The 24,656-nt window shown below is 32.7% G+C and overlaps 1 protein-coding gene across 3 annotated transcripts in view; it reads right to left on the bottom strand.

Annotated features, from left to right (window-relative positions):
* Window positions 1–24,656, bottom strand: part of LOC149085631 (sodium-dependent phosphate transporter 1-A-like) — a 50,263-nt gene that overhangs the window by 16,123 nt on the left and 9,484 nt on the right. For all 3 annotated transcript variants that reach the window (XM_089233787.1, XM_089233789.1, XM_089233788.1), the window contains exons 3-6: window positions 22,417–22,518; window positions 19,642–19,782; window positions 11,909–11,994; window positions 539–635 (exon numbers count right to left, since the gene is read on the bottom strand). In XM_089233787.1, the coding sequence (XP_089089913.1) occupies window positions 539–635; window positions 11,909–11,994; window positions 19,642–19,782; window positions 22,417–22,518 (426 nt within the window). The remainder of the gene's footprint in view (window positions 1–538; window positions 636–11,908; window positions 11,995–19,641; window positions 19,783–22,416; window positions 22,519–24,656) is intronic.

Genomic DNA, 24,656 nt, shown 5'->3' on the forward strand with positions numbered 1-24,656 from the left:
GAAAAAAAGAATGTACAGCTAGAAGAAAAGATTCTTAGATAGTTTCAAAAACAAAAATCCCACATAAGGTTCCACGATGCTGTTCACAAGTGGGCTGGCCAGAAAGAGCTGCACGCATGTAATAAATCATGTCCGATTTTGGATTCCGATCACAAAATTGGAGAGGAAATAAAAGAATATTGTTCGCGATTGAAAAAGAAAGGCTTGAAATAGTCAATGGAAAGTTTTTGGAATCTTTTCGTAAATGTTCATTTTTATCACAATTTATTCTGCACGCACTTCTTCGGCTACCTATAAATCATACCAGCCCAACTAGATGTTGTTTCAGAAAATGTCCAAAACATCGCAAACGGTATGAATGAAAATAAAACCTATCGAAACGAGCACTACTTATTCTATGACCATATAACACTTTATGAGTAAAACTATGATACAGTTTTTATACGCTATTCGACTTATTTATATTCCCATTGTGAAAAAAAATTAAACGATAGTTGAATTGTGCATATAACAGCACAGGTAACATGACAATTCTTACCAGATGATCCATCATGGATGACTGAAAACATGTTGATAAAAATTGTAAATCCATAGAACATGGGAAGAAATAATAATCCCCATTTTACTGGTTCTTTCTACAAGAGATAATAGACAAATAAATAAATGAGTAAATAAAACAATAAAAAACATCTACTTGTCAATCTAACAAATCTTCATTTTTTTATTTTCAGCGAAATTCTGAATTCATGGTAAAATTTTCGGAGATGAGAGATCACACGAAAACAAATATTTTATGTCAAGGAATGTAAGGGTGTGAGGTAAAGTGATCACGCTCTAGCAGGGGCGGCTTGAGTGAGTGTGCAAAGGCTGCAGTGCACTCTGCCGGCAGGTTGTAAGGGGCGGCAGCGTAGACTTTAATGAAGACTCCAAAATTTTTAAAAATTTCACGAAATAAAAATTCACAGGGCATCATGCATACCCTCCACAACGGAGATGAGAAAACTTGAGGGAATAGACAGGGCCTGGTACTACGAATGCAATCTATCAGGGGCGGTGTGAGAAAATCTTTACCAGTGCGGAACTTATCTTTTGCGAATTCTGCCTATTCCTTCTCCCACAGCCCCTACATCCTGCGTCGGGGCTCTAGGCTAGAATTTTTCATAGGCCCGAAAGCCCAATTTTTCAGGGGGGGCCTTCTCAGTTAACTTACAGCGTGAAAATGAAAAATGATAAGAGGATAGAATCCCGGTCTCCTGGGTTAGAACCCTGTCTGCCCAACCATTGTGGGGGCCACGCACCTCCTTCACAACGTATTCCAACGATACCTAACAAAAAAAATTTAATTTTTCGAAATTGTTTTTGCTCCCTTTCATTTCGGATTTGGCGCCCCTTCAGAACGGACAAAATTTACTTTCTTTGATTTGTTTTGGTCAGGAAAACTTTTTTCCACCCATTCACCTCGGATTTAACACCCCCCTCTTAAACGGCACCCCGTGCGGTTGCAATGGGTGACATGGTCCAAGAGCCGCTCCCGAGGCAAGGTGTGTATCAAAAGAGGCAAGTGTGTATTTTTTGCTTCCTCGCCTGGTATTTTTTCCAGAACAGTCAAATAAAAGCAAAGGAAAAATTCAGTTTCTCACCTGTTTGGTCCCTGGAATACCAGAAACACCTCTGAAATAAATTTATTACTAAACTTTACCTCATCGTACATAATCTTCAAAAGCGGGACGTATGGTCGCAATAATTTTGCATGGTAAACAAAATGCTGTGTGGGTTTTTCTTCTAAAAAAAATCAGATTTATATCGAGGTTCCCCTAGACTGAAGTCCTGTCAGCCTCCCGCCAGAGTTACCATTAGGGGCAGCATAAGAAGCTTCGCACCCGGGCAGCAGGTAAGCTCGAGCCGCCCCTGCGCTCTAGCGGTCTATTTAGGTGTAATTAAATTGGATTACTATTAGGTGAAAACAACACCAAAAATGGCTAAATTATTTTACTTTTACACATTCCTTGAATTTTCTTTATTCATAACATCTTATTTGCAAAGGGTGTTTCTTTCCATTGGTAGATGGAGATGTTTTACTCGGAATGCTTAAAAATGCTCTTTGCTCTCATAAAACCAAGGTCGATGTAGACTCCTAGGGCAAATATTCCATCAGAAGGACATATTTTAGCCCTTTAAGCAGTTTTTAAAAATTTTCTGATCCGCATTATAACTGCTACAGTGGAAATCACTAAACCTTCTAGAAATCGCCACCTATTTTCAAGAAGAATATTTTTTTCCGATTGTGTGAGCTGATAAATGCTTTTCCCCAGCACAAAATAATAATAATAATAAAAAGAAGAAAGAGAAAAACCTTTCGTCTGTTATCTCGAACGGAAAGGAAAAATCCTTTCTCTCACCTTCTGTAATCATACTCTGAACAAAACCTGACTCCGCTCACTGGCAGTTGATTGACAGGTCGGGGGGGGGCATGTTATCAACCAAAGCTCTCTGTACAGAGATGGCTGGGCTTGTGATTGCCGAAATAAGAGGGCTTTAAGAAGGCGCGATATCTTGGGATTGCCGCTGAAAGGGTGAAACACGTAAAGCACAACAGTGCCCTCAATTGTTAAAAAAGTTCTTGCGTTGTTTTCACCTGATTCTAATCTTCTAACGCCTAAATAGTCTACTTGGGTGTAGGCATGTCACTTGCGCCCACGTATTCTTCCACAAAATATTTTTGTATAAGTGTGCTCTATTACTTTTAAAAACGTCGATTTTGAGGAAAATGTTTCCCTTCTAAGGACTTGTTTTTTGTTCCCATTTCATGTGAAGATCAGAAGAATTATCAAGGTTTACTAAGAGTAATGATGTTATTTACTTAGCTGAATTTTCCGCAACAAACAAAAGCAAGCGTTTACTAAACTTAAACTATAAGTTCTACAAAATGCATTCAGGTTCCAATAACATTTCACGCGTGTGAGGATTCATTAAAAATTTGTGCATTATAACGTCATTTATTTATAACTTTCTGCGTATTCTGTTTATTATGACGTGTTCAGTTAAATACATAGTCCCAAGTAATGAAACATAAACACATACACATCAAATCATTTCATATACAATTTCATTTCTCTTTATAGTATTTCTTAGAAATGTGATTTTTTGACGACAATGTGATTTGATAAAACTTCTCGATCCGCAAGCATTTCGTATTGTATATCTGATTATTTCAAACTTTGGTCATCATATCCTTACGACTTAGAAATGCATGTTCAAATATTCTTTACTACCTAAAATGCCCAATAAAAACCGATCGTAAAATAAAACATTTACTTTCGAACATCAAATGGAATTTCTTTCTGTCCCATCATTTGATGCACCATAATAAAGTAAAAAATCTTTTTGGGAGAATTTCTCTTCGGATTTTATTTCTCACTGTTTTTTTAAGAGAGCTGAAAAAACAAAAGTCAAGACTAAAATATATCCTACGGCTGAACCATCAGCTTTCGACTGTCCCACAGCGGATCTATCTTATTCCTAGTTCTTGAAGTGAAAAAGAAGACATAAAAGAAAAAGATCTCAGAAGTTTTGTCGATGCACTTTTTCATGCAAGCCGTTTGGTACTAAACGTACCATGCACTTCCATGTTCATTACTTCCGTTTATCTTAGGAAATCAGTTTTGTTTTTTCCGAAATCGCAAAACTGCGTAGAATAAGAACTTGCAAAAATAATCCAAAACGAATGAAGTCAAATGTTTTTCTTGCATGTTAAATCTACTAAAATAATTATGCAACGAATATATTCTTTTTCTTTGAAAGCAATGTTATAAAAGCAAATTTCGCACACGATGTTTCATCGTGGATTTTTTCAAAAATAAATCAGTCCATTACTTTAAAAAATAAAATATTGAACATTCAATCGAAATATCAGAACGGTGAAAAAGTATCACTAATATTTCAAAACAGTTTGTCAGTCCTTAACGTGAGTATATTTTAAGTTTTCTGATTTCCTGCTTTGCGAACTCTTATTTTTGGTAAACATTGCTATTTGGAAATACCAGCAGTTTATTCAGAAAAGAAAGTATGTAAATTGTTGTAGAGACTTTAAACGTTGACTAATAATAGTAGGTATATTATCTTTCATCATTACTAGCATTATTAGTTGATATTGGGAAACGTAAGACAGTTTTTTCTGCATTGAAAACCTCTCTGCGTGAGTTGATTGGTAGGCATATTGATAATCTTGCATCAAAAAAGTGAGAACAAGATGGAGTTGTTCATTCCTTTCTGTTCAAATGAATATTTTTTATGGCTTTTAGCTCTCAGCCAACTAATATTCATTGATAAATCGACGAGAACCGAAACATTTAAATTTCCATAATGGAGGAGTAAAATTGAAATTGTTTACATTACATGAAGCAGTTCGTTACAAATGTCTAAACATCCGTAAAATACGTACATTATGCACAGTCCAATTTTTCCTTGTGGTAAAACGAAGTTAGTTTACTACTGACATCAGCAAAATATTTTTCTTTAAGGCATTATCAAAACTTATTACCTTCCCGTACACAGGAGTAACTCAATTAGGAATCTATTTGTTCATGTTTTGTTTGTTTCTTTTTGAGGAAGAAAAACTTCGTTAGCTTAGTTGTTTAAATCACATTTCTCGTTTGCAGATTGCTCTAAGATCATCACTAATTCAAGCATCTTTCAAATCACAGCAACATTCTTTTGTTTTACCAAAGACAAATAGATAAGTTTGATTAAATCTCCTTTTTTTTCCCTTTTTATAGGTTTTTGTCTTATTTTTCGATGAACCCGAGATTTCATTTGGCAATATTTTGTACCAACAGAAATTTGTGGCCGGAGTAATGAATGCAAAAAGTAAGCTTTCATTAATTATTATCGTAGAGAATATTGAATTTAATTACGGAAAGAGAGAGAAGGGGGGGGGGAGATCGTAATTAAGCTATTGAGTCTCGCAAATTTTTCAAGTTCTAGTTCCCGCAAAGTACGTTACGAAAAACAAAAGATGAAGATGGAAATCCCGAGGCAAGTATTCCAATACAGAGCTGCTGATTCAATAAAATTACGCCAATCCCTACAGTGGTCAATTAAGTGTATTTTTATTATCAAACAAGTTATCGCTGTTTTCAGATGGAGTAGAATACCAACAAAACTAGTTAGTCCATGGAAATTATGTAATGAAACGCAAAAAATAAGAACACTAATAGCGCGATTTTTCTACCACTTTTCCAAATTTTTTGAGCTGATGAACAGGAATAAATTGGAGAGTAGATTAGAATTCAATATAAATTTCCTGAAAACAATTTTCCATATTCATCGATAAGAAATTAGATATTCTTATAAAAAATGTGTGACTTTACTTAAAAGAATTAACTAACAATAAGAGAGAAAAAAAAGACAAAAACTGAAAAAAGATTGAAAAAATAGAAGAGGAAGAAAACCTACGGATTGTCTAAGATTAACTGAGTCTAAATTGCTGTCTTTCTAGGAATAATCACCGCATGAACGGATACTTAGTAAAAATATATACAGGGTGTTGCCTTGAAGTGGTGAGAAACTCAGAGGGGTGATATTAGGCATCAAGAGGAACAAAATTGCTGTAGAACGTGATATCGCAACCACGTTTATTCGGTGAAAATTGCAAGCTGTATTGTAGTCATGCTGTCAAAGTAAATGGATTTGTAATTATTTATTTCACCTCTTTGTACTTATTATTGTACTTTATTTTGTTCATCAGAAGCTGTGTTATAATCATGCTGTCAAATAAATGTTTTTTCTACTTAATATTGACATTTTGTCCCACTTGACGTCAAGCCCTTCATAAGTATTTTTACGATTTTCACCGATTAAAAGTGGTTTGCGATACCACGTTCTATGGCAATTTTGGTTCCTCTTGCTGTCTAATATCACCCTTCTGAGTTTGTCGCCACTTCAAGGCAACACCCTGTATGTATATTTATGCACTGAAAGTTAGTGCCACAATCACGTATGTGCACCGTACATTTCCAAAATTTAACTTTCATGACATTTTCTACTAACAAAATATTTTTTCAGGAAAAAAAAGTTTGGTAATTGCTGAGAAATATTACTGAATAATTGAAATGTAAATCAATAAATTGATATATTAAATTTATATGATAATTTGCAGTGTGTATTTTTCGTCCAGTAATGTTTTCAATATTGATCCCATACGAACATGTAAAGAATTTTTCTAATAGAGTTCGTGTGTCATAAGCTGTCTACACAGTCTCAACTTACCCATCAGAAAGCTTCAAAGACATAAAACTCTTACCAATCTGTTCAAACTTCATGGCAGGATACATAAAAAATTCAGCAGAATCATCTACATTCTCGTTTTCTTCACTAAAAGGTACGAGACGTAGAGTTCACAGAAACATGCTACGTTGGTGAAACTATTTTACAAATGCGGTGATTCCAAACCAGGACGTACGACGAGAATTTTGGTCGTTAAAGGAGCTTCGAAAAAAATCTCCTTATCTCTTTATTAAGATGTTCCTAAAATTTCGTCATTGATCATTTTTGTCGCGCCATGGTCATTTTCTGCACACGAGGGCTAATTAGACCGGAACCTACAATTTATTGCCGATTCCGAACGGCAGATTTGTTTTTTATACTCATCGAGAGGTTGGTGCACTAACCCCTCGATGAGGGACTCCCTGCGGTAGCAATTTTTTCTGCGGTCATGTGGCCGTTTTTGCTTAAAGTTTCATGATTCCCTTGATGGGTACTTAAGGCTGAAGACAGCTCAGATGTCAACTTCAATTATTATAGACACACTGTATATATGTATTTTTTCTTTCAGTTTCAAAGAATTACTGTGTGAAACACTGCACACTTTCATAATATTATCCATGTTCATTATATTCATTCTTATTCTACCAAAAATGAACATTTTCTACCTTTGTAGTACAGAAAAAAGAAAATATAAAAAAGAATAAAACATGCCACGGCACTCTACGATACTGAAAAAAATCGTAACCAAGTTTTATTACCATTTTTATGATAATCTAAGCTCATAAAGCTTACGATCAGTTAATAACGCATTCCAATGATTGAAAAACTCTATCTATTCAGTTGAGATGCGATAAATAAAATTCATATTCCTCCAAAATAATTAATGAAAAAACACAGAATGTATAAAAAATGTAGAATAAATTCCGCGTGGCATTAATATGATTTGTGATATGTGCATAAGATATTAAAGAAAATTGTATAAAATATTTATTGTAAACTTGCTTCAGATTAATGCTTTTACTGCAACAGATATCAAGTGAAAATATCAGAATTTATTTCGTAACAAATATCAGATAACTCTATACGTATTGCTTGTGGGTAGTATTTAGAGGCTCATGTTCTTCCCTAATGCTTATGTTCTTCACTGGATCGTTAGCCGTGTGCTCTTATGAAAACAAATTGGTCCAGAAATTTCAAAACTTTTTCAACCAAACTGAAGATACTAATAAAATGGAAAAAAAAGAGAGAACAGAAACAAACAAAGAAAAAAACGAAAGAAATACCTTTCTTCTAAGTTTTAGGCACGACCCCAAGAGTATTTTTCGATACGTTCTGTCTTAAAATACCATAAGAAAATGAAATATTTGGCCGTGAGAAAGAAACAGGTATCCGCATCGTTCGATAAAGGAAATGCTTGAAACACAGATGTTCATCTCCAGGGGGATGATACGGTCAATAGATCAAAAGACTGCCAAGAAGAACTTGTGTTTGCTCGCTTGTATTTACACAGGAACAAAACTATAACGAAAACCTTTGTGTATTTTTCAGGAGATTTAAAAAGGAAGATTGTTCCAGGAGTTACTTTTCTTAAAATACATACACCCTGCTAGCCTTCTACTTATTACACAATAGAGCAAAATATCCTTTGGTATCCAAAAAATAGTTATACTCCATCGAAAAAGTAAGAAGTGTAAGGCGTCATCCTCTATAGCCAAATATAAGTTAGCTGTTCCAGTATAAAACTTTCCATTCGATCACCATATGATGCCAATAATTTTGCGATACTAGGAATCAATTTTTTCTGAGATCGAAACAATTACTTCGTCAATCAAAACAGAATATTACAAATTATATTAGAATTATTACCCCCAGAGGTAGTAAATTCTAACATAATTGACACGTTTAAAAAGAAATACGATAAACATGTTGGGATAAATCGAGAAGCTATCCATACTTAGAATAAGACAACCATAAGAATTCTTTATGGAAATTGTATAACATTTTATCATGTATACATATTGTTTGTAATTGCATTTTTAATTGGGTTGCTGTATTTTAGAAATATATGACATCCATATTTGTTATGGGCATCTTTTTCTCAGCCACCTCGTTGGGCATTTTTCCTGTTGTGGCCTTGTATTTGTATTTATTGCAGAAAATTAATAGGTATTCCATACTTATTGGTGTAAGAGTTCACGACAAAAAAGTATTGGAAAGTACTCACATGAATAGCGTGGAAAAATTCTCAATTCGAAAAGTAGCAATAAAGCCGACAATCGCAGCTCCGGAATTGTTGCTGGTGACGTGCTGCCAAACGTCTCTCTAGCGTGTCTCACACGTGTTCGATTGGATTTAGATCCGGAGATCTTGCCGGATAATCCATGCGTTGAATATCTTCATTCTCCAACAGCTCTGCTACAGCCACTGTGCGATGAGGTGTAGCGTTGTCGTCCATGAAGAGCAACTGAGGACTCGCAGCACTTCTAAAAAGACGCATATGAGAACGGAGAACCTCAGTACAATAGCGAGCACCAGCGACTGAACCACCTTGAAAGATGTTCGGGTACCAAGCATGATACCTTTCCAAACGAGAACTCTACCACGTCCAGACCGGTTCCTTTTGATGATGTTGGAGGTTTATTGCGTGTTCCCCGCTCTGCCCAGATGAGCATGCGTCCAGAATCGCTAGTTAGACTAAGTCTGCTTTCATCCGTAAAGAGTACTCGACCTCAATTTTTCAGCTTCGTCGTTAATTTTTACACACCAGTGTATTAATATGATATTTGTTTAGTAAATCGTGGGAAATTAAAATCAGTAGATTATACGTTTTCTTTCGTCGTGGAGTGGAAGTTGCAAAAAAAAAAAAGCTTATAAATTACCGGAAAAATACGAAACATTTTTCCTTTCTGTAACATAAAAAATATGGGACTTATAGTAGGAGGAAAAATTTCGCCTCTATATTTTTGACGAATGACACCAAGGTAAAAGATATCAAAGAAAGAACGAAATGTATAGCTATAGGAGCATTCTACGTCCATAGGCAATGAAAATATTCATGAGCAAGATTCGGTACTGCGAGAACAAAATCTCATGGTAAAATATGTAGATAAAAAATAAGTCACCCGTCAAGAAGAGTTTCATACGTTTTAGATTAAATTCCAAGATAATAATAAAAAAAATTGTTGCATTTAACGTTGTATGGAATTCCATGAAAAAAACAGCAACAGTGAATATTTTCTCTTCCTTTCAGATTTCGTTCGTTACAATATTTTAAAGATCGGATATATAGAAAAGTCACACCAAAGAGATATCTCCAAAATTCTCTCTGATAATATTTTTTGTACGATATTTACGAGAAGTTAAGAAATATTATTATGAAAATTTCAAAATAAACTGTTCAGCAGCAAAAAACACAAATTATAGTGCAATAAATCATTTTACACGAGAAACAATAAAATTTCTGAGTTTAAATTTCAGGTATTAGAAAAAATGAAGATTTAAAGTGATGTTTTCCTGGATTTCAGATATCCTAATTTCATATTCAGGTCTCGAATTAAAATAATCATTAGTTTTTGCAAAACCTTAATTAATGTTTGAAAAAAAAATGTTTTATATGTATAAATGCTGATGTTAAAAAATTGAGATGAAATTAATGATTCAACTTCACACTGAGAAGCTAATATTCTACGTAAAAAGCAATGCCGATACATTGATTAAAAGTTCTTTTTTCTGATGACTTAAAACAAGTAAAAGTACTGTATGTTCCCCGTTCCCCCACTTACTTCGTCATTAAAGAAAAATGTATCCAGAGTCATGATTTCACTGCAAAATAATCTTAAGAAATGTTGTTAAAAAAGATGATAAATAATTTTATTTTTTGTAGCTTTTCTTCTCTTTTCAATGAAGTTCTTTGGCCATAAAATTGTTAAAAAATTTGAAAGACATATATTAACATTTTTTTAAAATGTATATAATGTTGAAACAAAATATACATTGCGTTCACCCTAACCAAATTTAAAAAAATATATTTCTACATAAAGAACTTGAGAATGATATTTAAAATATTTCGTAGGAAGCTTATTACATAGTGTTAATTAATTTTTCCACGTCATTTCACAGTCTACAACGACGTAAAAACGATTCCCGGACGCGCTCGAAGATACCAGGTATGCTTTTGATGTCTGCCGCAGCGACGACAATCCGCGCTATGAGATCCTCCGGTGTGTCCAGAGGCATAGCATAAACGAGTGATTTAAGGTGACCCCCTAGGAATAAGTCACACGGATTGAGATCCGGTGAATTTGGAGGCCAAGCAATGGGTCCCGCGCGTCCAATCCACCTCCTTGGGTATGTAACATCGAGGTGATTACGCACCTCACGGGAAAAATGTGCAGGGGCATCATCATGCATGAACCACACGCCGGTTACGTCAGATATGGTGATCGAACCCACGAACGCATTCAGCGATCAACTGACATTCACCTTTCGTCTCCTCTGGACTCGGAGCTTGCATGCGTTTTTCGTGATTTTCACCCTCTCTACGTGGTTTGCGAGTTCCATTGCCATGTTCCATTGCAATTTTTGTTCCTCTTGATGCCTAATAACAACCCCCTGAGTTTGTCGGTCCATTAACAGAACACCCTGTATATAGAAAACTGGCTGTATAAAGAGATATTGTATAATGATTCAATCTCTTCATGCAACTAGTTTTCCCTATATATTGTAATAACATGGCGGGAAAGGACGTCTTTCTGTAAATATTAATTCCCCTTGCCGCATTTTCCTGGCGAACTGTTGCTTCTAGAGGCTTACTTCCAATTACAAAAGTTATCCAAATAACATGTAGAACTGAGATGCGTTATTCATGTTGCAAGAAGTTGTATAGCTATTAAAATTACAAAAATAATAATTTTTATACGGACCCCTTTCCTCAAAAACCCAATTACCATGTTGTTGCTCTGTCTCTTCTGAGGCCAGCAAAGAAAATTCCACGTTTCCACGTTTCTAAGCGCAATATTCGTAGAAATATTAGAAATCAAAAATCGGAGAAAATTTGGGAAAGAACAGGTAAAAATAAGGGAAAGAAGGTTGTCCGTTAGTTTTTGCTGTTCTTTTTGAACTTTCTTCCGATTTTTGAAATCAAATATATCAGTAAATATTGCACTTAGAAACATGAAAGATTTTTGTTGGCTTCGGGAAAGACAGGGCAGTAACTGTTTAATTCGGTTTTTGAGCACAGAGTGTTCATATAAAAAGTTAATTTTTTTTATTTGAATAACTATACAACCCTTGCAACATGAATGACGTATCTGATTTCCACACGTTATTTGAACAATTTTTCTTGTATGCCTCTAAGATCAACGGTTTACCAGTAAAATGTGGCAAAGGGAATTAAGTAATCACCCTGTATAAATTAAGGGGGAAAAAACTTCACGCGCAAAGGAATCTAAAACTCATCAACTAGAAACAAATTGGTATAATTAATAAAACATAACAAATGTTATTTGGAAATTCGCATTATGCACATAAGATTAGAATTGGTATCGGTATACTTTCTTACTGCGGATGAACATCTTTGCAGCTTTGATGTTCATGAATTTCGGAAAAGGGTTTGTTATTCTAGATATTATATTAGGATTCTTACTTTTTGTATGATGAATTTTCTGATGAATAGAAATAGCACAGTTGAAGCTAGACCAGATAATACTGGAGATAAGAACCAAGAAGAAACTGCAACGAAAAAAAAACAAATGTCTTCCATCAGCTTCTTATTAAATTCGTAGTTCTGACTGAACCTATGGAGGAAAAGAAATACAACAAAAAGATGTAATAACGCCATTTTATAAACAAAAAAAAGTATGTTTCACAGAGGTTATTATTATTATTATGCCGTTACTCGAAAAACAGAATCAGAAACACTAATGAAATTTCTCATGTGTACGAGACTTGATTCCAAAAAGAAATATATAATGTTATGTAATACATATTTATGACATGTTGTTTTAGTTTCGTATTACCTCTAGGAAAAAATACAATCGCAGCCGAAAAAGTAAATACGAAGCAGACTGGAGATCACTGCAGTGAATTTCTAGTTGTTATTTAATATGTCTCAAATGTAAAAATAGGAAACGTTAGGGTTTTTTTTGCTGCTACTTTTTACTAGAGACGAATCATGTAATTGTTAAAGTAAATGTGATAAATCCGGTAATTGTGCATAGTCAACGACCATTCCTGTAATTTTCATAAATTTCGCTATCTTGTGAATTTATCATATTTTCCGGTAATTATGTATAGTTCTCTGGTCGTATTAGAATATGATGAATCATCAATGAAATTACACAAATTTACCGGAATCGTGCTTAAAATTTAGTCTAGGATGATGAATCTGGTCGGTAATGTTGGCTTTGTTTGCACATGTTCACATGTTAATACATGTGAAGAAAACCAGCCAGCATTGTAGGGTTGATAACAGTTTTTATGTTCTTTATCTTTCTTAACACTAAATAAAGTTAATTTCATTAAATTTTTTATTGTAAAGTACGTGTTGTTTATGTATCATGTAAGGACAACACTCATGAACTGATTGAATAAAGAGAAGAGAGGTGATAAGTTTTTAATTTATCGAACTTACCAACTTCATTTGGAAATTGTGCATAAGTTATTTTTTCCTAGAGGTTGTGCATTGTAAAAATGATAAATGTCGTGAAATTTATCAAACTTACCGAGACGATTGGTGATTATGCATAGTAAATTGTATTATGTATAATTTCCGATTCACCTCATTTACCGTAACATATCTACTTCATGAAAATTAAGGAAAATTTCAATGAAAATTTTAATAAGAAAGAATAAGCAGTAACAGAAAAAACAACAAAATTCATCATATTCAGGAGAAATATTTTGGCTTTAGACCCAAGGAGGAAATAGTATGCCTCGATTTAATTGTTGGAGTGATATGCACGTGCGATTAAAGGAAAAAATCATAGTTTGAATTCAACCCTGATCCTAAGGGAACACCCATTTAAAAATAAAAAGAGATTATCTTATATTCTAACACTAATTAATTAATCTTAGTTTCATCGATACTTTTACCGTTTCTTAGGACTACCACCTAATGAATCAATTTTTAAATGTCCATGGAAAGCTGTTTTACAACCTATCATTAGAGCCACCTATAATCTATTAATAACTTCAGAAATAACAAAAATATCTAAATAATTTGAAAAATTAATTAATTAATTATTTAATTAAATATTTTCAAAACTAATGTTATCTTATTCAATAAATTTCTTTTCTCAAATCAATCTCAATCCCGAAAATATTTTAATATATCATTGCTAGAAAAAATGGCTCTTTAAAGGGCTAATTGACAATAAAAACGTTTACATCTTATATTACATACACAAAAATTATGATTTAAACATTCGATAAGTAAATGTCAAAAACTACGCAAATGTACGATTTCAATTTTATCTTCACTGCAGTTTATAGGTACGAGTAGGAACTTCACTAAAATAAAATCCCAAGTTACTTAAAATTATTGCTGAATTACTTTTTCTGTCGAATAGGATATCTTTCAAATTTAAACGCTAAAGTTTGATCTCAGATGTTTGAAGTTATACAATTAAATGAACAAATCATTTAATAAAATATATTAAAACGTTTTTTAAATAAAAAAGTTTTTTTTTTTCAATTGAAAAATTTCTTCATTTAATTTTTCATGCCTGAGTGTTTTGGCATGAGTGATGCTAGAAAAAAAATTGTTTTAAACATTTGCAGTTTATTCGAAAAAAAATTGATAGCAATCTAGAGAAAAGTTCAACTCATTTTAAAGTTATCGTTACGTATTTGAAAGATCAGCTTTATAGTTTGAGAATGAAAATGAATAGTTTTTCGTGTTTAAAACCATCGCATTAACCAAAAGGAAGACGTTGGAACGAACAGTTTATCAAAAAAATACAAACTAAATATTTATGTACATAAAAAAAATACAGAAAATTACAAAAAATTATCTGCGGACACGGCATTTTTACAATAGTAAAAACTATTTATTTATTTGGAAAATATATCAACAGTCAATTTTTGCTTATTTCTGCCTTTATGTCGTTTTAATTGATTTAAGCACGCGTACTTAATAAAAATGCTTTAAAACAAACACGATTATGCATGATTAAAAACTGTGCATGTTCTTTTGAAATAAAGGTCTTGGAAAACGTATGTAAAAACTTTCATCAGATAAAGAACGCACACGCAATAACAATCGTGTCGGCGGTTTACTGTAGTTTAAATAAAAAAGATGAACAAAAACACTATTATAGTATGATTATTGTTATGTCTTTTGAAAAATACACTTTAATTTTATATAAATGAAAGTTCTCTACATAGCAGTTAAAATGTCCAGAAAAGATATAATGTTTATCAGCTCTTAAACATATTTGGAATGTACCATAGGAATAGAGTTATGTTATTTTATGAGAATATATCTTGTAAAATTGGAAAGATAAAATTAGGTATTTAATAATTTACCATATATTATATATTTCACGGTGAGAGTGGTAAATTACACACGTATTACTCTCACACGCTTATATTTATTTTAATAAATCTGAAATGAAATGATTGATGATAAGTGATTAATATAAATAATGATAAAATAAAATAAAAGAAATATGATTAAAATAAACGATGATAAAATAAGATAAAAACGATCAAGATAAATGATGGTAAAATGAGATAAAAACGATCAAGATAAATGATGATAAAATGAGATAAAAACGATCAAGATGATAAAATAAGATAAAAATCATCATAAAATAAGATAAAACAATAAGATACATGATAACATAAGATAAAGTGATTAAGACACACGATAAAATTAGATATATAAATATTGATTATTCATAATTAATGACCATTTTGATAAGGTTGATAAATTGTGTGAATAATTTACCAAAAATTACGAAAATGGTCATTGTGTAAACAATTTATCAATTATATGTTATATATATTGTGAATTTACTACATTTACCGGTGATTATGTATAATTTACAGATCGTACTTGTAAATATGATAAATTGTCAGTGAAATTAGTCAAATTTTCTGGAATTTTGCGTACACTTCAGTCTAGGATGATGAATTAGATCGGTACCTAATATTAGTGATATTTGCACATGTTGATACAGGGGAAGAAAGCCAACATTACAAGACTGAAAAAAGTTTTTATCCATCACGTCGACCTGAAAAAATGAAAACTATTCATTTTTTCTAATTTTTTTTATGTTTTTCTGTATTTAATACTTATTTTCGTTTCATTCAGTTTTTTTTGGTGAAATACGCATAGTTTACGTACATCTCCGGCCAACACTGATGTATCGATTAAATGAAGAGAAAAGAGATGATAATGTTTTCCATATTTATCAATCTTAAAAACTTCATTTAGGAATTATACATAATTATTAGTACAAAGAGATAGATAAAGTGAAATTTATTATACTAGCCGAGACGAGATTGGTTGATTAGGCATTATTACCGACACATTACATTTATCGTAACATATACACTTCACATAATTTTACAAGTAATTTTAAAATTATTCACAATTTTCTCAATTGTCGAAATAAAAGAAGCAATTTTGGGTTCATCTATGTCGGCTTTCAATGGTATTAAAAGAAACCACTTTTTTTAATGGCAAATGTATAAATTTAATTAACTCACCAAAAAGAATACAATTTAAAGGATTTTTAAATTCAAGAAAACAAATATTTGATAAATGAGAATCCAAGTAAAAAAAAATATTGCGTGGTAAGATACATGAAAAAAAATTCCTTTGAATATTACTGAAAATGCAAGGACATAAAATTCCAATGTTTTAAATCTATGATTAGATTGAATGAAAAAAAGTTACTATAAAAAATGTCTCGAAGAGATATGTAAAACTGAAAAAAAAGTCTAATAAAGTTGTAATTTCCCCAGTCTTAATAGAAGAAACAAATTAATTAATTTTCGGAAAGATATTAACGAAATCTATGAAGCAAAAGCATAATGTTAATTAAAAATGCAGCAAGCTTCAGAAAAAAAGAAACACAAGAAGAAATGAAATTTAGGGTTCGACATTGTTTTCGTTTCAACAGATTCAACAAAAAAAAAATAAGTTCACCAAAATTGAGTACGTTGTTTGAATTTGCGTGGGAGTTTTACTTCTTTTTTAGGAAAAGAAAATTGAATCTCATGAAGTATATAATGTGAAACTCATAATAAATTAACGTTTTGTCATTTTGAAATCACAAAAACTTAGTTAAACACGAGTTATGTACAGAAAATGATATATTATACACTCATTCAAATTATTTTTATAGGTATTATGTGGGACTATTATTTAACTTCAACTTCGAATGATTTATAATGTCACTGTAGCACAATAGAAACATTGATTCTCTGTTCATGACCAATCGTGAGAAGATAACCAATATATTTAAGGATTCTTCTGCTTTTTTACATGAAAAAACTTTCTTATGTAGAAATATTATGGAAAATATTCTTTATCCATTGATTTATTTCAAATTTTTACCACATATATTTGATAAAAAAACGCATTAGAAACAGCTTGTGCGCATGATGAAATTGCATGAAATGAATATAAGTGAAGAAAAGTTATTCAAATTAAAGAAAACTGTTCAGTTCATAAAACGATGAAAAAAATTGAGATTTTATCGACTCAATTTTATTCAAAATAAATTTTTAAATTAAAAATTTTTTTAATCCAAGTAGTTACGAATAGATCTCAAATCTTTTCGTTATTTTATTTGAACTAAACAGTTTCCTTTATTTTGAATCAAGTTTTATTCAATTTTATTCATGTCATGTTAGTTTATCATGCGCGCAAGCAGTTTTTAATCCGCTTTTTTGAAAATTTGTAAAAGTTAAATATTGGAGATATGTAAAATTTTGTACTTTCATAGGAAAGCATACACAATTTGCAATTACAATATGTAAAAATTTGAAATAAATCAATGGATAAATAATATTTTTAATAATATTTCTACATATAAACGTTTTTTATCATGCAAAAAGGTAGGAGAGACTCCTCAATGCCATTAATCACAGAATATATATATATATATATATCTCATCCATATTTTTATGTATAGCATAGTAGTAGGTTTTGTGCGGCTCTACAACATATCCATAAGTATTAATGTTTATGGAAATGTTGGTGTGCGTAACTAAATCGAATAGTTACGTAAATAGTATCTTTAGAGATTGGTGTCAACTATGTTTCTAGTTCAATTAATCGACTTATCGATCGAGTTATAGTTTTCACCCAAATGAGGTTAGCGTATTCGTTTTACGTACATAAGCATTTATTATTTGCACGATTCAAATGATGATCTGCAAGGAACACGTGGCAAAATGAAGTGGTTTATTTAAATGTTCAATACCGAAATTACCGTAAATCTTTGGAAAAATCGGTGAGGATATTATTGTTTCTCAAAGGCATCGAAATAACCAATGATTCCGCTAGAGTTTTGACTTGTGTAAAGCTTTCAAAATGGGAAATCGGTAAGTCGATTGAATGAGAAAGCCGAAATAACCCCAATAAATAACAGAAATGACTTATCATTTACAGTTTGCCTTCCTATGTACTAAGAGAAGTTTACTCCTTTTACTGAAAATACTTTACTAAAGGTTTCCGAAATAGCTAGTGTGTCCTATATGCGTAAATCATTTGAATCTCATGAAATATAAAGCGATGCATAAAATAGTCTTGTTGAATCCCAACTAAAGTTTTGAGATTTATAGCGTAGAAAAAAAAAAGAAAGAATTTTCTTTGCAAAGTGAATTGAATAAAAAGAACACAATTGTGCATATTGAATGACCCGTTGCTTCATTTCCATCAATGTAATTGCAGAAATACGCGCACATGTACGATTATTCATGTGAAATACTATGCTTGGTAAAATGCGTCAGTGTAGAAAAATATGTATAGCATTATACATTTAATTTGATTGTACTTCCTTTATTTCGAACATAAAAATGCAGTTTCTTCTTTCTGCAATCACTTGTGAACATAATTATTTTAATCATATATCTTGTACGTGATCTTCAGATTGTTACTGAGTCATTATCACACTCTAATTTGTTACTATCACGCGGTATCTACTTGAGTGTTTCGGTAAATTAATTATATATAATTTAATTTAATTAGCAAATAAAAGTAAAAATATAGAAAACTGTGAGCCAACTTTTTTTTCTTATTTCTGTTGTTGGAACAAATAAATTTGTTTTATTTTAAAAATTTATTTCTTGATATGCGGAAATTTCACTACCATTACGTACCGTCATCCCTAGTTTTTATTCAGAGAAAACAACTATTCAGTTTTCCATAAAAACGGCATGTGAATAAAAAGAAAGAAATCAGAGTCTTTATTTAATTCGGCGGAGCCAATTTTAAAGGCGGAGGTAACGGCATGAATACAGTTCTGCAAAATCTAAAAGTTCTAGTGTTAAAAGCTATCACCAGTTGCTATCAGCTTTGCAGTTCAAAAGATATGAAAACAATTGTTTGCTTAATAGGTTTTACTTTTAATATAAATGCTCACGTAGGAAAAATGTTCACGCATTAGTCGGAACTTCCTAAGATATGTATAATCTTAACTTGTATGCCAATGTTGGGTTGTCAAACGTGATTGGACACGATGAAACGACTGCAATGTAAAAAGAAGTGAGGAATTTCTGCAGCACGAAAGCAATTAATGTCAACCGCTTGTAAAGCAACAGGTTTGATTTCTTTCTGTCAACTTTTTCCTTTTTATATTTATTTTTCTTTTCCTTCGATGAGATGAGGAGGAATTCCTGACAGTGACACAAGATTGCATTCCTTCATCCAATTGATAGAACAGGAAAAAATCCACAATAAAAAAAATATGTTGTGTCGTAATGGCACTGCATTCCGAATCACGAAAGAAATGGTTACAGGATATCACGCGTTCTTTTTCGGAAGAGCAAAAAGCGAATACACGTTTTTATATGTATGAGTTATACTAATCAAAAGTGATTAAGGTTTGCGCTTGGGAATCCATTAATGCAAGAGTCCCTAATGTAGAATGAATGGATGAGGATTATCTTTTCTTTTGCCGTTTTCGTTACCGGATATCTTATATACCATGTGCAAGTATAGAATGTCGAGTCTCTAGAAAGCGTTATCTAAAGTGATTGGTTCACTGTTTATGAACATGTTTCACGTAAATTTTATTCACTTTGTCATCTGGATTTCACTGTAGATACAATGCGAATGTTCAACATCGTATCAGACCATTATTTGAGAATATTGGACATACAGTTGAATAGAAATGACAAAAGAACTAAGTTTTTATTTACCTATGAAGCCAAGGGTTTTCCAATAAATTCCCTGGAATCCACGAGCAACCATAGTGAATCCCAACACGGCACCTATTATGCTATGAGTACCGGAAATGGGCAGTCGGAGAAAAGTTGCTATAAGGTTCCATGAACCACTACCTGGAAAAAAATTGACAGCACGTGAAAAAAGATAAAAAATTTAAATACTGCGTTAGATGTAAAAAACTACTTACATGAATTAGTTCAATCTTATATGAATGTGTTCTTTATGCAGGTGCTGATACGGAGGTTGCAACAACCGATCCCATGTGGTTCAGAAAATATTGAGCCATACCCTTACACAATATCTTTATTCCATGTTTTTTTGAATGTTCTGTACTAAGAGCTTCCCGTGCATTCTAAATTCAGTGCTAGAACACGTGATAGGGAAGCCAATATTCCGTCTACGACCTAATTTTGCTTTCCACGCACACGTGAGTGAACAACGCCACAAATGTGATATAGATAGCTTATATTAATCACAATATGAGCGGTACCCAAATCATTTCTGCTCCACAGACAATAGACGTATCAAAAGGAAAGGAGATCAAGCACAAAATAAATGAAGAAGCCCAAGTGATTACGCTCAACAATATAATTGTTTCCTTTGTCAACCCGACTGGGTACCAGCTATGGCAGAATAAAAAGCAAATTGCAAATCCCAATTTTGCTTGCTCAAAAGGAAATTGTACTCAGACAAAATTGTAAGAAGCGGTACATTTCGATGTTTCAAATCATCTTTTTAATCAAGAAGATATCTAGATTAAAAATACATGGCCACAAACAATAACAAAAGTGTATTAGATCTTTTTTTAGTTGTCTATTTCAGATCCAAACCGAAGTGAAATTTGTGCGAATGATTCAACATGAATCACAAAAGTAATTCGTGAATATGTTCGTGTTAAACACGAAAAATCAAAAAGAGCTGAGAATTACAGTTAACAATGGCAGTTGTTGCGCAAAAATGTTTCACGTGAATAAGTCTTTTGAATCATCTGACGATACTGGGAGCATTCACAAAGTTGCGTGACGAAATCCTTTTAAATATATCGGGAAGTACGCAACGCCAGTCAAAGGCAATGGTATCGTCAGATGCACATTGCAAAGGTGCATTCTATATGATATCACTCCGGTTTTAATATCTCTCCCCGTCTGGGCACCAGACCCACTGCCCTGATTCGTAACAAATTGTTGTCCGCTATATCTCGAGCAGTTCACAACGAAAATTTACGAAATTGGTATCGTTTGTTACCTATTTTAAAGACAAAGCCGATGATAATGATATAATTTTATGTCAGTACCTATACCACGCACTTCAAGGACAAAAAAACGTATTCACATCAAAACTTGCGGCCATGTCCATGTGATACAGCCTACCCTAATTTTTTCTTCACACTAATAAATTGCACATTAAGTCAATGCCCGAATTAACAATCAGAGCATTGTAATGTTAAGGATATGGTGCTTCACAGGTCATCCTGAGACTCATGCTAAAATCTATTGCTGACGGAAAATATCTTGTTCCTCTTTTGTAATTTTTCCTAAGATCAGATTTCCGAGAGGATATTGATTGCTAAAATGTGTTAAGCACGTAAAATGCTCTAAATCTGGTATTTTTACACATGTGATTACAGTATAAAAGTAACTAGCAGAATGGAGTAAATTGATTTCATTTTGATTAACAATTGCGTTTTAAATTGTTTGAACCTATTTATATAGATTTTTTTCAAGTATGAAATATAATTCATTAAACCTGAGAACTGATGGATGAAAAAAAAGTGATTGATTGAGGGACGGTTATACGTATAAACTTTTCTATAATAAATGGTATCATTCAATGGCATCTTCAGCATGAAGTTATGAGACAACCATAAGTATTCTTTATGGGCGTTGTATAATATTTTATCATGTGTATATATTGTTTATAATTTGTGTTAATTTCATTTTTAATTGGGTTGCTGTATTTTTGAAATATATGACATCCATATTTTTATGGGCATCTTTTTATCAGCCACCTCGTTGGGCATTTTGTCTGTTGTGGCGTTGTATTTGTATTTGTATGAGACGCAAATCAAATTTGTAATCTCCAAAGCTGAAAATGAAATGGAATAAATTGTTTTCTCAGTGTCTGTATTTCTCATTCGATTCGAAATTGTTTTTAGGGTACATTTGACTTACTGAGAGAACTTAGCTGAACCATTTTGTATGTCCAGAACATACATCTTATTTTTCACACATGAGTTTTCCTAGTACACATTCGGAAATACCGTAGAATATATAAGTGCTGTAGCTTTTTCCAACAACGAATGTGTGAATTATGCATAAATATACATCACACACACAAACAATTTCTTGTTTTTCTTTGCTTATAAATTCCGTTGACTCAGCTGACAGCAAATAAAACTTTCTTATAGATTCTATTCATGGATTGAATATGATATCCAGTTGGAGAGGTTAATAAGAAGCTATCGTGTATAATCATCGCTTTCTTTACTGAAAGAACTGCTGCGTCGGACATGCACACAGAAAGCTTCAGAAACTGGCACCAGACCTTCCAGCTTCATGCTATGTCATCTATGATATACGACATCAAGCTGTATGAAATAACTTCCGAGATTTTTTTACTGTCACATTTTATTCCTTTTTCCACTAAATATTTTTGTAATACTGTATGAGAAGCATAAACGCGTTTTTTGTTAGTAAAGTAACTTAACAATGGGAATTCAAAAATAAAATCATGTCTGTGGTGCATACCGAGTAAAGCTGCCATATTGCCCATCATCAGCACTTTTTCGTCTCCATCGTACATCTCTATATTGAAAATTGTTTTTCGTACTGTATCGGACACTTTGTGTCCTATAAAAAAATAAAGTAATAAATATAAATAAAATTATATTACCAATCATGCAAGTAGAGTTTGCTGCAGAACAAGACTTACAGTCAACCCTCGGTTTACGAACTTAACTTGTTCCTGAAGTACGTTCGTAAGCTGAATTGCTCGTAAAGCGGAACGATTTTTCCCATAAGAATAAATGTGACATAAATTTATCTCTTCTTGGCACAATAAGGTTTCTAGTGTGAATATTTTTGTAGAAGCTCCTGTGCATAACGTGAAACTAATGAAAATCATTAAAATAATAAGTTACTGAAAAAATAACCGCACTACGAAAGAAACGAAGTAAAAACGATACAGGGCCACGTCTGGTTTAAATAATATCATCTATAATCCTTCAAAATCTCTGCACGCAACACAATCTGGTCACAATATACTCCAAGCCAAATTCATAGTTCTGTAAAATATTGTTGTTAAGCTTTGTCAATGATAGCAATTTAATGTGATGCGCAATTTTCAATATGCAATGTTTAATATTAAAATAATGTTTTGAGAAGTCACAGTGAGTGTTAGTTTTGTGCCAAACATGATTGTAAAACTTTTTTGAAAAAATTTTCTGATGTATAGCTGCTCTTGACGTTTGAAAAATTACCTGATAGATCACAGAATGGATAATAAGAATCGCATTTGGGGAGGGGCGCTCAGATGAAAAATCAAATTATTCAACTAACTCTTCTCTCAAATAAAAAAAAAATAACCCCGTGACCACGGACTTTTGAAACATCCTTCAGTCCTTTTTGTGTGTTCGTAAACCGAATGATTTTTCGTTGTTCGTAAACCGAATTGTTCGCAAACCCAGCCGTTTGTAAGCCGAGGGTGGACTGTACTTAGTATGGTATTCACTGACATGGTTTAATGTCAATTTTTTGGGATAGGAGATCGACATGGATTGGTTTAATTCAGGTCTTTAACTAATCCGTGTGTCGATCTCCTATTCAAAAAATTGTAACTATTGTTTAAACCATGTCGCGGTGAATACCACCCTTAGTCATGTCATTCAAACAAAGAACTGAAATAATAGTAAGCACGACCAAAATATCATGAAATACTTGAACTGCATTTTCAGCAATCACACTTAAACTTGGTATTCTGAAACTACAGGGGGCATTATTTGTTGAAAATACGACATTCATATACTGTTCGACATCCACAACACAATGCAACACTACAAATGATACTGGATATCAAATATATTGTTCAAACAAATAAAGAGGGTTGGGTAAATGATTGAAACTAGAGCTCTGTTCAACTTGTGAAACGCGAAGAATCGGTATTTTGTATAACCGTCATTGGCGGCAATAACTGCTGTTTACATGTCACATTACCGAGAGAAAGATGCTTTAGATATATATTTGGAGTACGTCTCTGTCCACGTTATTTACTTTCATCAGACGCAGCCTCAGGTAATTCTGTGGTGTGCGAGTTGTTAGGTGATCATGGCCTAGATGGAACTACAACAAGATTCCGCGCTTCAGAGATGATCTAATGACTTTTGTATGTACCAGCGTACAAGGTGAGAATGAGAGTAAAATTTATATAATGCCCCTCCATAATATAATCTTAGATGAACTGTATAGCGATGCATAATGTGAAAGTCAATCAATCAGTCGACACGGTGTCACCAGATTCGGATGGGAACATATTTTATTTCTGTATATTTATAGATATATATTCATTTGAAAAGACGGCGTGATGCTATTCGGATATCCACATACCACTACCAAACCGCACATGCACCTCGCAAATATTCTGCTGCGGTACTTCTAACGAACTGGCGAATGCTAGAATGTGCCGTGTATGCGTTTTGCACACAACTTGAAGTTTGTTTCTGAGGAATGTCTTTGAAGTTTGTTGTTTCTGAGGAATGTCTTTGAAGTTTGTTTCTGAGGAATGTCTTTGAAGTTTGTTTCTGAGGAATGTCTGTTACGTGTTTTCAAGAAGTGACGCCATCTGCCTTGCAAATTCAGAAGCAAACGACTCGGTAGGCTATTTTTGCCTGTTCTATTATGTGGAAAATTTTTAAATTTAAAATATCTCTGTGGAGGGAATTTTTTTTAAATGGGACATCGGTTTGCACTTTAAGGGGTCTCACTACTCTTTC

This window comes from Pholcus phalangioides, unplaced genomic scaffold, assembly GCF_987345545.1.
Source record: "Pholcus phalangioides strain wild (caught in Gottingen) unplaced genomic scaffold, Ppha-v1.0 ptg000007l_1, whole genome shotgun sequence".
In the NCBI taxonomy this organism is placed as follows: domain Eukaryota; kingdom Metazoa; phylum Arthropoda; class Arachnida; order Araneae; family Pholcidae; genus Pholcus; species Pholcus phalangioides.